The sequence below is a fragment of the Microtus ochrogaster genome, chromosome 10 (genome assembly GCF_000317375.1).
Source record: "Microtus ochrogaster isolate Prairie Vole_2 chromosome 10, MicOch1.0, whole genome shotgun sequence".
NCBI lineage: Eukaryota > Metazoa > Chordata > Mammalia > Rodentia > Cricetidae > Microtus > Microtus ochrogaster.
The window spans coordinates 24,983,968-24,996,928 of NC_022016.1; the positions used below are offsets into that span (position 1 = coordinate 24,983,968).

Genomic DNA, 12,961 nt, shown 5'->3' on the forward strand with positions numbered 1-12,961 from the left:
GAGGGAGAGAGGGAGGAAGAGGAGGATGGGAAGAAGTAAAACCCTTTTATTTACATCCTAAGAAGGGTCTTGACTTCCTTGCGGTGTGTACGTCAGCTTTAGTAATTTATATACTAGGTTTGAGAGGGCTTGAGTTTTCTAACACATTCTGAATCTTAAGCAAGCTTTGGGCTACACATGGGTGTTTATAAAATTAGTTACGATTTAATGAGAGAACTAAGTAAGGAATATTTATCATATTTCAATTCTCATTTTCCCAGGAATGTAACTAATAATTCCAACTGCAAAAACTGTTGTCAACTTCGAGGAGCACTCAGGTTGAGTGAAGTGCAGTGAGCCCGGATGACTTGAGCCCAGAGCTTCTCACTTGGCTGCTTTCAGAGTCTTTATTTGGCTCACTCCCTTGATTAGGACTCAGCTGACTTGCTGTCAGATTAGTGCGCCAAGTCTAAGAAGTTAAATACCATGGACAGCTGCTTTCTGGGCCAGTGACAGCCTAGTACAGTGACACATCAAAACCAGATCTCAGCCGCCAAATCCGATGCTTCCCACGAGGTCTGCATGTCCCAAAAAGAGACAGCGCTACAGTTTGTACCATCCAAATGTCTGACTAGCCAGCTAGGAAGGGGCTAGGAGAAAAGGGTCCCGGTCTTTATAGCCAAAAATGCCTTAAAAAGAAGTTACTCTCAGTACAGATATTTCTGAGTTCCTCCCAAATGGTCTCCTGATTTCAAGAAAAATTCTAGTCAACAAAACTTCAGGACAAAGATGTGGTTTCCTTGGAGTTTATGCTAACACGGGAACCACAGATATTCATGGTACACCAACTAGATTTATGAGCGTCATGACATGGTAAATCCATCCCCTTGAGAGGTATGGCAACCTGTTTGGCCCAGTGAGCCACTGAAGTGAATTCAACCTTCAAGGAATGCTTTTGTAAATCAAACCTGGAATCACTCATTCTGATTCACTTTGCATTTAAGAATGGAACAGCAAAAGAAGAAAACCAACATATACCGAACAAGCCACACTTGTCACATATGCCAAGGATGATACTAGATGCTTGCTACACAGATAGAGTTTAAAATTCTTTCCTGATACCCAGGGAAGTCAGGGGACTCAGGGGACTTGTGGGACAGGTTTCACGGGAGGGGAGATAGAATGTATCAGTATAGAGGGTTAGAAGGGAGTAATGAAACGGGACGGGTTAAACTGGGGTAGGGAGAACAGTGAATATGGTAGAGGAGGAAGTACAGAGATGGATAAATAACACTAAAAATCTTTCCAAAAAGTCACCGAGAAAGCTACTGCAGTGGACGCTTCCTATTATAAATACACAAACATTGAGAGAGAAGATGGAGTTATCCATAGCAGGGACACAATGCCTCCACTAGGCACCACAGGCTATCAAACAGAAAGCCCAGCACCAGGAATGGGTTATTTCTTTGTAGTCACTGGCCATAGAGGTCTCATAGACCCCCAAATATTACATGCTATTTCTTATGCTCTTGGCTATCCACCCCAGAGTGACTATAAGATCCTATTTCTAAAGACGCCATATGCGTGAGTCACAGAAGAAAGCGAAATCAAACTGCTACTGGTCTGGAAACTTCGTCTCTGCTGGCCAGTTCTCATAGTTCTGAAAAGCACTAGGAAGGCTACTCGAGGAGAAAACAAATCAGCAGTTATACTCCACTGTAAACCCCATAAGCTACAATAATAACTGGCCTGGCAAGATAGACACACTGGTGTAATAATGGCACCAATATCACAGGAGTAACCAAGCACCCCCTTTTTTGTTGGATTTTATTCTCCCTCCCCAAGATGAAACCTATACCTGGTACCTGTGGCCAGGTAAGTGAAAGCCCTAGAGTACTTCCTACTATGATTTTGCTAAATGGATAGAATATTAAACCAATCCTTAATGACTCACTGTTATACATATAGATCAATGCATCTCTCAGTCCTCACTGGAGAAGCTTCAATTTGCAATAGAAGGCAATTAACACAGAGACCCTCGGCTGGCCATGGTGCAGAGCATAAGAGATGGAAGAATGCTTAGCCCTGAAGGAAACATATGTATCCTTTCAGTGGAAGACCACACTTCCAAGAATATTGAGCAGCACAAATTGATCTCTAAGGATTAAAAACAAGGACACGAAGTTGGGTAGGTAACAAAGAGGGGTCAGAACGGAGAAAATTGAGGGGGGGGATAATATGATCAAATTTTACTGTATGAAACTCTCAAAGAATTAATTAAAAATGACAGAGCAAAATCTTTCCTGTCCGGGTCTCCGTATCATGTCATGACACTATGGAGCTTTTTAAAGATGGTAGCGGTATCACTAAAGGAAATTGAAAGTCAAACATTTTTAAAAAAAGCCTGAAAAGTACACATGGGGCAGGAACACTTTAGGAAAAGAATTCCCAACTTCTCCATGTTCACAGCCCATTGCTTCCTGGCACAGATCCGGTCGTCCATCATGGAACCAAATTAAGATTTCCACCTTCCTTATTGAAGTGAGTCATTTGAAAGTCATTTCACTGTGTTCAGCCCAGAAGTGCTGATGGGCAAGGACCATCTGATAATCTGTGTGAGGTTACCTAAATTGTATTTTCTCCACACTCTCAAACCCTCCTGCCCCGTAATTGCAAAAGCAAGGCAGCAAAATGAGCTTATAAAAAAAAAAAAAAAAACATGCCGGTATTTGCTCTCTAGAGACCTATATAGCAGACTTCTTCTTATGGAGACGTCAGTGAGCTACAGTCAGTGTAGGGACTCTCTTTCTAAATGTCCAGATAGCAACAGAACACTGACACCTGTATTTGGGTCACAGTGAGCTCAGCACAGCAAAGGGCAAATGGTTATACTCAAAGCAGCCATCCTGAGGCAGCCTTGCTCAGAGCTGGGGAGCAAGCTCTCCAAGATTCTGAAACCTGGAAGGTGAGAAGGGCTGCAATTACTGCGAAGTTCCAGCAGTAATTCTATAGAGAAATTGACTTGGTACAGTTTCCTGAAGGGAATCAGGCTCTTAGGAACCATTCCTCTTGAAAAATGTATGACTGTGCTCAAGCAAGACAGAGCTCTGTTAAGGAAAAAAAAAAAAAAAAAAAAAAAAAAACAAAAACAAACAGACCATCTACTCTAATTAGTGATCAAATGCCAAAAGAAATGATGATGATTGAATGGAGTAAATTAAAAATGTGGGGCATGAAAGGACTATAAGAGAATTGACACATGTGGAAATATTTACGATTATAACCAATATCTTCATGATAAAATTAAGCTATACCCAGAATTTCCAATTTGAAAAGAACACAGAATTAAGAATAAAATTATGGATATGAAAAACACCAAGTAAGAAATGTCAATCTGAATTACTGACGTGTATATGATCAGAGGTGACATGACAATCATCTAATTAGGGAGGTAAAAACTCTACTAGCTCTACTGTGGTGCACAGATTATAACTGACTGAGTGCACTCTGTGGCTTGCGTTTAAAAAGTTATTTCCCACATGTACAAAGCCAGTTGCATTCTGAACCTGATTAAAATCAAACACAAACTCTGAGTTCCGACATCATTGGCAAATGTGGCCAACACAGTTTTCAACCAAGGATGTGTCGAAGTAAAGAAGGTCCACTGTAGCATAAAAAGAATCCCAGGGCATAGTTCCTCAAAAAACTTTTTACTGTTGATGTGCCTGGGGTATTTCTAGAGTGTCAGATCACTTCCCTGCTTCTCAAAAATATGGCTTTTATTGAGAACTGCCCAGTACTCTGATTGAAACAGACCACAAAGTGCTAAGCAAATCATTCTAACATGCTTGAAGAGAGGCCAAGCAACATCCTTTTTGTTATTAAGGTAGAGCACAGAGCATAAATAAAATGTCCTTGTCCAATGCCTTGAAGGGCATGTCCTCAGCTGTCACAAGCGAATGCATGCTTGCTATATATTGTGCAAAACAACTTTATAAACCACAGTTCTCAACGAGCACACACAGAAATAAATGTTAGATTTATATAGTGTAAATGTGTCCTGGACCAGAGAGATATCTCAACAGGTTAAGGTATTTGTGACAAAAACCTGGTAACCAGGATGATTCCCTGAATCCAAATACAGATGAAAAAAGAATCAAAGTCCACAAAGATGTCCTCTGACTGACACACATGGTTTGGCCTGTGTACCCATTGACACATATCAGTACATGATAAAAATGATTAAAACATTTCTCTTTGCATGTTTTAATGTATACTCTATCTACTGTGTAGGTATTGCTAGTGACTTTTTTTTCACTCTGCTTTTACTCTGCGGTTACTATGAAAACAATGATCATCAACCCAGTCTATAAAGGAATAATGCAAATTTAACTAAGATAGTATCATTTTTCTTCTCTTTATGATTAAATCTCCTACCACGACTCAAGCATTTATTTTATATGTGCGAAAAATTTCCCATATGCAAACATGAAAAGTTTCTGTTATGAACTTGGGGTTTCTGTTTAAAACCACATCTGAAGATGGCATTTTTATATTTAGGCTATAAATCAGAATGCTGCATAATTATGAAACTACATTAAAATTCATTGATGCTATTCCTCCATTGTTTTTCTTTCAAAGTTATATTTTTTCTTTTAAGATTTTTACAAATATCCTTCCTAGTTAAGCAACATCCCCTCAAGTTCTGCTGTGAAAGTAGTTTGGGTCATGTTTATTACGGTGTGCAAGATGGGCTACTGCAGCACAGTGGCGGGTGCCAGGGCTGCCAGTGACTTCCTCTACAGATGCTTCTGATCCATTGCAAAGAAGATCACTAGGATCAAAAAAATAGGCATAGGTCTGGGGGTCACTAGGTCTCAGGGTGCTCGCCTAGTAACATGAGAGACACCGGGTTCAGTCCCAGCACCATGAAATAGGACTGACTTAAAAAAAGGACACATAGTTATGGCCATTGTAGTGGAAGCCAGACTACTGTTAAGCCCAAGCTGCTGCTGGAGAGCACAGCAAACTTTCTCCCCTAAAAACGATCCCTTTAAAGAGATGGCTCTTGTTCTTCCACCATATGCTATTCTCAAAAACAAAATCCTGTCACTTGCTAAGAACCTGCCTATAAAAATTAAGTTGCTCACAAAATCACTGGGTCCATTTTCCTAAAAAACGAGTCAATGCTGAGTCTGCCTTGGGAGTCTGTATTTACATTGTCCTTTTTAACTCCATAGTAGCGTGGAAACTTGGTACACTTATAGAACAACGTCCCCCCCCCAATTTAAATTTTCTGCTGTCATTTTCATTGGCCTTCACAAAACTGCAGGATGCAATCTGTTACCACGATAGCTCAAAGATCAGTATAGGAAAAAACAAACCAAAACAAACACACACGAAAACAAAAGCAAGCTGCCAACTGCCAAGACATCTGCCTTCAGAATGATAGCTAAGAAAGCGGTTAGTAGAGCCTACTTCCACTGACCTTTGGTTGGGCTTCTGGTGCTGTCACCTTGACAACTTTATTGCGACTTAACATTTGCTTCACCCATCCTTCTACTTGGACGTTGAACTTCATGAAAACCACATAGCCGAAATAAGCTGTTAAGAGCAGCAAGCTTTCCCACCACATGATGACGTTATCCAGGAAAAATATGATCAACATGATCAAGTCGACGATGTAGAAGGACACATCCCGAAAGAGCGGCCACCATGTCAGGTTTAAGATTTCTCTAGAAAACAGAGCACACATGCCAATAACAAAGAGGATATTGAACACGGCGGAACCTACAATGGTGCCTATGCCAACGTTGCTGTGAGCAATGAAGACCCCTATAAGAGACGTGAAAAGTTCTGGGGCTGACCCGCCTGCAGCCATGAAGGTGGCTCCGGCCACATCATCAGAGATGCCCAGTTTTTCAGTGATGACAGTCAAGGAAGGAACAAAGAACTCATCACAGACGATGGCTAAGGCTATGAACATGTAGATCATGCCGATGACATGGAGGATGATGGCGCCTTTCCTGCGCTCCTCTAGGGAGAAGATGTCCCTTGGGTAGTCTCCCTGGGCATGGTCGGTGCTGTTCTCGGCTTTGTCTTCCTGAGAAGCGGGTGGCTGTGTGGCATCATCTAGCAACTTGTCATTAAAATCTAAGAGAGTTCTTTGATGGTGGCCCTGGGCTACCCTAGGGCCACTCACATCACTGGATTCTCCTGTGTGGCTCTGAGTGTCTGTCTCAGTAAAGGCACTGATTGAAAATGGGACAGTGCTCACAGCGACCAGGCCCATGACAAGGCCAATGACCCGAATTAGCTTCAGTTTTTTTCTGGCATGATAATGTCTCCGGCAGCCAGATGGTGGCTCATTGGAGCTCCATTTCTCCAGCAACCTGACTGTGGTACTTTGGTGCAGATCCATCATCCTGGGTCTTCTGGTAGATATGGTGGTCTTCACACTTCAGACTCGGCTAGATGGTTCTGTCATACTGTTCCTTGCTTCCTGGTTAATTGTGCTTGTGGGACACGTTTATGATCAGGTATCCTTCTTCTTCACGGAAAGATTTCACCAGCTATGCTTAAATAAGAACAACAACCAAGGTAAGTAGGTCACCAAAATCTTATGTTTCTATAAAAATAACTGCAAATACAATAAAGTCTTGTCCTATAGTATGTGTTCACAAGGTAAGTTACTTAACTTATCTGTGCCTCAGTTTCTTTATTTTATTTTCTAAAGGTTTCTTTTAATTTTAGTGATGTATGTCTGTGTGTGAGTATGTGCACATGTGCGTGCGGGGGGCCCCAGGAGTCCAGAAGAGGCCCTAGGATCTCCTGGAATTGGAGGTACAAGCAGTTGTGATTTATCCAACATGGGTGTTGGGAACCAAACTCAGGTTCTTTGCAAAAGTAATATGTGCCCTTAGCACGCACCAATATATTGGGATAGTTATAGACAATTAAACCCTTGCCAACCAGAATTGCTTTTTTGCACAGATGTGTATATGTACGTGTGCATGCATGTGTTGTGGGGAAGGTACTGAGGATTGCATTCAGAGCCTCAGACACTCCAGATAATAGCGTTATCACTGAACTGCGACCTCACAAATTGCTTTAAGATAATTAGAACAAAAGCAGCACTTGGAAGAAGAAGTGGTATCTAGAATGGACTCATAACCACACATGTATAAACCAAGTAAATATTTCAACACATCTGATGCCAGGGTTAGACAGCTGAGATGTGTGTAAATATAAAAAATTTATAGGTGAAAGTCAAATCATCCATTTGAAGCCATGCAACATCGCTCAGTGTTAAAATGGCCCCACTTCTTTCAGAACTAAGTTCTTGACAACTGACCATTATCCATTATGTTTTCTTCTAGAACAATTATGTAATTCGGTGCATTTTCTGATTGAACCTATCATTTGGAAAGGGTGGTTTGGGGAGGAGGTAATACTGCTTTTCTTTTCACATAATAATCCCAGGATAATATTTTTCATGATTGTGTCTCATACAGATACAGAAAACCTGCTCTTTAAATATTTAAGTTTATGAAAGAAAAAGAAAGAAAGAAAAGAAAAATCAAGAAATGTAATGTCGACATGAACAAACTGTTTTCTTAAAGCATATAAATACTGTTTTCAGTTGGAGCTTCGGAACAGCAACAACCAGAACCCTTTAGTCTTATTCTCTATAGCTTAAATAAAGCTCAGCCCAGGGACATGACCAGGAGGCTATCTTGAGAGACCAAGTATGTATTTCGTAAACAACATGCAAGTTGCAGCAACACCTCTGTCCATAAAACCCTCCCCCAGTAGCCCCAACACCTATCCTTTATGCCAGATACGCAGAGCAGAGTTTTGATTCGTTAGTCTACGGAAGAGGTGGGTAGAGTACCCCACACGCCTGCTCCTACAGTCAAGATTCTCTTTCTAAACAAGCCTCTAAATTTCCTGTTTTTGTTTTCTTTTTTGGTGCCAATAGTTTTATTTTCGGAGCATTCGCCGAGATCACTTCAGGTGTAAAATAAGCTAATTAAACACAGGCCACTTATACAGTGGGATTAGCTGGAGCAGAGCAAGACCAGCAGTCAACGCAGGTTGCGTTGCCACTGCTCCTCAGATAACCCTAGCCCATCGGATGCCCAGGCAGGCTGCAGATGTCTATGCTTTGCACCCGTGATTAAGCGACTCGCAGCGCTCTAGGGATTGTCACAGTGCGGGGTCAGGGCTAGCAGCAGGGCTGGACTGCTAGGGTGTAAGATCAGCTCTAGGGTGAGCTCTGTAAATCCTCTGCTCTGATGTCTGGGATGTGCCCCCCAGCTGCGCCCCAACTTTGCCTTGAATGATCTTAAACTTTTTCCATGGATGGTCAATAAGAAAATAAAACGAAAAAATAGCTGGACCCCACCTGCAAGCCGGAAGCTGGGATGCTTTCGGGGTGAAGCTTGCTCCATTGTTTTTAACCCCGAATAGCTAGTCGTGTGTGTGTGTGTGTGTGTGTGTGTGTGTGTGGGAGGGGGGGTCTTTGCTCATCCCTTCCTAAGTCAGGATCTTGCTGGTGCCTTAGCTCCGGGACGAGCCCGAGTGGGCCACATAGGGGCTGGCAACCCGCGCCCCCGAGCGGAGAGAGTTGGCTAACTAGGAGCTGGGCCTGGGGCGCCACGTCCGCTGCGGGGCCACCTGTGAGCCTGTGGCGGAGCAGTACGATGCGCAAGACCCGCCGGGGGACCAGCAGCTAGGAGGACGCAGAGCCGGAGACCCGCACTTACCCGCACCGGTGAGCAGGGCTCGCACGCCTGGCCGCTCGGGCCGCCTCCTCCGGCCTCCGCCTCTCGCGCCCGGGCCCCGGACTAGTGCTGGCGGTCGCCTTCACCGGCTGGATCTGGGCTTGTGGGGACAGTGAGCAGCGGCGAGTGGTGGCGCGAGCTGGGCTGGCGGGCGGTGTTGGGCCCCTCCCTCTCGGCGGCGCGGGAGTAGCCGCAGCTTGGCGCCCTCCCGCCCTGCGCGCCTCTTGCGCGGGCCACGCCCGCCGTTGCCGCCTGTCAGATTTCTCTGCAGTGGGGACCCGGTCAGGGTGTGCAGGAAGGCAAGGGCACAAAGGAGAAATCGTACAGGTCCCTGCAGCACCCGATTCCCGAAGCCCGAAAGTGCTGTTAAGTTTGGGGTCGCCTGTAGTGGCCACCTCCTCTCCAATCATCTGCAGGAATAAGAATTGATCTCTCTTTACTATGCAAAGGTGGAAAAGATGGTGTTTAGAAAAGTACAGGCCTCGGGGGCACGGCTCTCTGTCAGAGGGAACTGAAGTCTCTGTTTTACAATGATGAGAAAGTGAAGGGTCTTTAGTTCTACAGGCAAACCGTTTGTTACCTTTATGACCCAAGACACTGGGGTCACTTTGGTGTCCCTGACAAGACTCATGTTTTGCCTCCAGATTTCCAACTCTGCGTTTCCCCCTACCTTGTTTGCAAAGACCCTTTAACCAGGGGAAATTGAGTCCAGCTCTCTGGTGAACAAGTCAAGAGTCTGGGCCAATTAATAGGAGGTGGAACAAGCTAGTTGTTGAGGGAAACATTTTTTAACCTGATGGATGAGGAGGACCCAACCTGGGAAACCGTGGAGGTTTTCTGTGCACTAAGGACCCTTTTTGCATGCCATCTTTCTGTCTCTGCAGCCCACAGAGGTTCACTCAGACCTTCAGGGTTGTCTTGCCAAGTAAAGGGAAACCTTGGGTTTTATTTTGAAAGTCATGGGCTGAACTTAAAAAAAAAAAAAAAAAACCTTTACTTTTTGTTCTGGGAAATTTCAAACATTCACAGATGTAAGAAAAGAACACAGCAAGGCTTTATGGGGCCATCACAACCTTGCAAAATTATTGACTACCTGGCTAGTTGTGCATTGTACCTGCAGGCACCCTTTCCCAGCAAATCTCAGACAACACTCCATTTTATTCACAAACCCAGAGGAGAAGGAAGAAAGCAGTTAACCTAAGACTGTGTCAAGGAAGACTCCAGAGATGACCCAGATAGACTCACATTGATCATGATGAGTCAACTTCAACATCAGGAGATTATTGCAGTTGCTTCAGGCCCATTAACAGAAGTTCATAATGTTTCCAAAACAACCCAACAGATTGGTAACTGCTGATGGCAGAGAGAACCATTTCATATTGCAAAAATACTTTAGAAAGAAGAAAACAATCATACATCTAGTCTACAAAGTTTTATACAAATGGAACCTGAGTATATCCCATTCAGCTTCGCTTCCCTTGCTTTTGACTCTATTGACTGAATAATCCCGATCTTCCCCAGGCAGCAGACACCAAGAATAGGAAAGTGAGAATAGCCTAAACTTGTTAGCTGTGCAGTAGTTTCCTCTGACATTCCAACCTTTCATTTTTGTTGGAAATTTAAAATAGGGTGTGAAAAGGGAGGCTGAGCAACTGGATAGTTTAAGACAGGAAGTTTACAGGAAAGTGAACCAACTGCTATTCTAAGGGGAAGTGAAATACTCCATCCTGCAGGGAAGCAGCTAAAGGCCTCAAGACCAGGCATAAACAACCTAAGATGGCTTCAGGAAGTCCCTGAAACAGATCAAATTTACTACTCTCCACCTAAGAGTGTATAAGTGTTAAAGACTCCTGAGGGACACTCTCAGACCAACTAAGGGAAGACTCACAGATAAGACAAGGTTCAAGCTTAGCTGTCTAGAAAGAGGCTAGACCAGACCAGCCACCAGGAAGAAGAAGATATTAGCCAAGTAACTTGGAAGAGGCAGAGATCTGCTCAAGTTTCCTGAAGAAAAAAGACTGACCAAGTCTCCCAGAAGAAGCTCAGACAAAACGAATGACAAACATCCTCCAAACTGTTCATCTGTCTCCAGGCTGTGGAGTGCAGTTCAAGTACCAAGCTTTTGTGAACTGTCTCCCATGGTGGTGTAGGGTTTTGATGATGTAGCAGTGCCTGAGTTATTTTCAGTCCTGCAGTTAACCCCTCAACCATATTTCTGTAAGAGTCACAAATAAACCTCATTGGTTGACCAAACTGGACTTTAGTGGTTGTGGTGGTTTGAAAGAAAATGGCTCCCAAAGAGATTGGCACCTTTTGGAGGTGTGGTCTTGTAGGAAGTGTGTCACTGTCGGAGAGGCCTTGAGGTCTCACTTGCTCAAACTTCACAGAGTGTGATGCTCAGTCTACTTCCTGTTGTCTGCAAATCAGCATATACAGCTCCTTTTCCAGCACCATGTCTGCCTGCACACTGCCATGCTCTCCACCATGTTGATAATGGATTAAACCTCTCAAACCGTAAGCCGCCACCTCAATTAAATGTTTTTGTTGTTATAAGAGTTGCCATGGTCATAGTGTCTCTTTACAGCAATAGAAACTAACTAAGATAGTTAGTATCTTTGGCCTGCCATTGATTCCTATCTGGGGTAAAATTGCTGTTTGTTAATGTCTTCTCAGAAATAGTATCACATAGCACTTAAACCTCAAAAGACAGAAGCAAGAGGATCTCTGTGTTTGAAGCTAGCTAGAAAACTTACAAATGTAGTTACGGCACACCGCTTCCTACCAGGACCTCTATCGTGTTGTTCAATTCCCTTCAACGTTAGCCCGGAGGGGTCACCAACTCTCCATTTGGCAGAAAGGGGAATGGGGTTCAGATGAAGACCTGTGTCTGCAGGCTGTACTGTCTGGGTTCACACTTGGCTGATTGTGGCAGAAACTCAGCTTCCACAGCTTAACCAAACAAGACTTTATTTTTCTCAAAAAGAAACCTGGAAACATACTGTCTAGCATTTGTCTGATAGCTCTATGATACCAGCCTTAGAATTCAAAAGTCTATACTCTCTCATCTTAATGGATAGCTTTTATCTTCAGTGCTACAGAGTTGTTGCCTTTGGGGGGGTAATATGTCTGAATTCCAGACAAGAATAAGGAATAATGAAGGGGGAAAAAAAACGAGACTTCCTTGTTGAAGTTTCCCTTTTTATTTATAGAAGGATGCTGTCATAACACATCTCCATGTGAATGGCCACCACTTGGTCATGGTTACACTTAGCTGTAAGGGAGTATGAAATATTTCTTAAGTGGGTTCATACTCAAGTTTTAAAGAAGTGGGGCTTTGTTTGAAGCAGACAAGGAGGAATGGGTGTTGAATGAGCAGCTAACAGCATTTGACAGCTTCAAAGTATCTTAATTTGGCAGCTGCACAAGAACTTGACAGTGAGCTGCCGTGAAAATCGAGAAGGCTGGAAGTGCATTTCCATAGTGATGGAGAGCCTTCACTGGTCTATGCCACATTCCCTGAAGCCAGAGCCAAAGGACAGCTATATCCTCCCACTTGTTGCTTGATCATCGAGAAAGGGACATTCCTGAGAAAACCTGAGTTGTCAAAACAGAAGCTTGATCAACTCCTTTGTCGAGAGTCGATAATGAACCTCTTTAGATAATCATTTAAAAATTTTAAATATACACTACATACATGTAAACATTGCTTGACATCATGCTCACCCTTGTATTAACTAGCACTTTGTTTGAATATAGAGTTAGTGGGAGTGGTTAGTAATTACCAGCTAAGAGTAGTTGGCTCTCTTAGTAATTCTATAGCAGCCTTTCAAAAACTAATATAATACTTTCAAAAATCATGGGCCACACTTGAATTAACAAAGCTAAAACAGAATTCTCAGGTGTCACTAAGTCACTCTGACTCTAATTCCACCACTAGAAATTTGTTACTTTGGCTACTTATTTTCACAATTTCAGTATTAGTTTTTTTAAAAAAAATATTTATTTATTTATTATGTATACAATATTCTGTCTGTGTGCATGTCTGCAGGCCAGAAGAGGGCACCAGACCTCTTTATAGATGGTTGTGAGCCACCATGTGGTTGCCGGGAATTGAACTCAGGCCCTTTGGAAAAGCAGGCAGTGCTCTTAACCACTGAGCCATCTCTCCAGCCCCCTCTGTCTCCTTTGGAAGACAT

At 43.2% G+C, this 12,961-nt stretch overlaps 1 protein-coding gene across 5 annotated transcripts in view; it reads right to left on the reverse strand.

Annotated features, from left to right (window-relative positions):
- Slc24a2 (solute carrier family 24 member 2) overlaps positions 1 to 9,053 on the reverse strand; it is a 241,184-nt gene extending 232,131 nt beyond the window's left edge. Inside the window, exons 1-2 of one of the 5 annotated variants that reach the window (XM_013348256.2) lie at positions 8,748 to 9,053; positions 5,468 to 6,556 (exon numbers count right to left, since the gene is read on the reverse strand). In XM_013348256.2, the coding sequence (XP_013203710.1) occupies positions 5,468 to 6,403 (936 nt within the window). In that variant the 5' untranslated portion in view covers positions 6,404 to 6,556; positions 8,748 to 9,053. The remainder of the gene's footprint in view (positions 1 to 5,467; positions 6,557 to 8,747) is intronic. The other 4 variants (XM_005352706.2, XM_013348255.2, XM_005352704.2 and 1 more) reach the window with 4 other exon arrangements.
- Between the last annotated feature and the right edge of the window lie 3,908 nt (positions 9,054 to 12,961).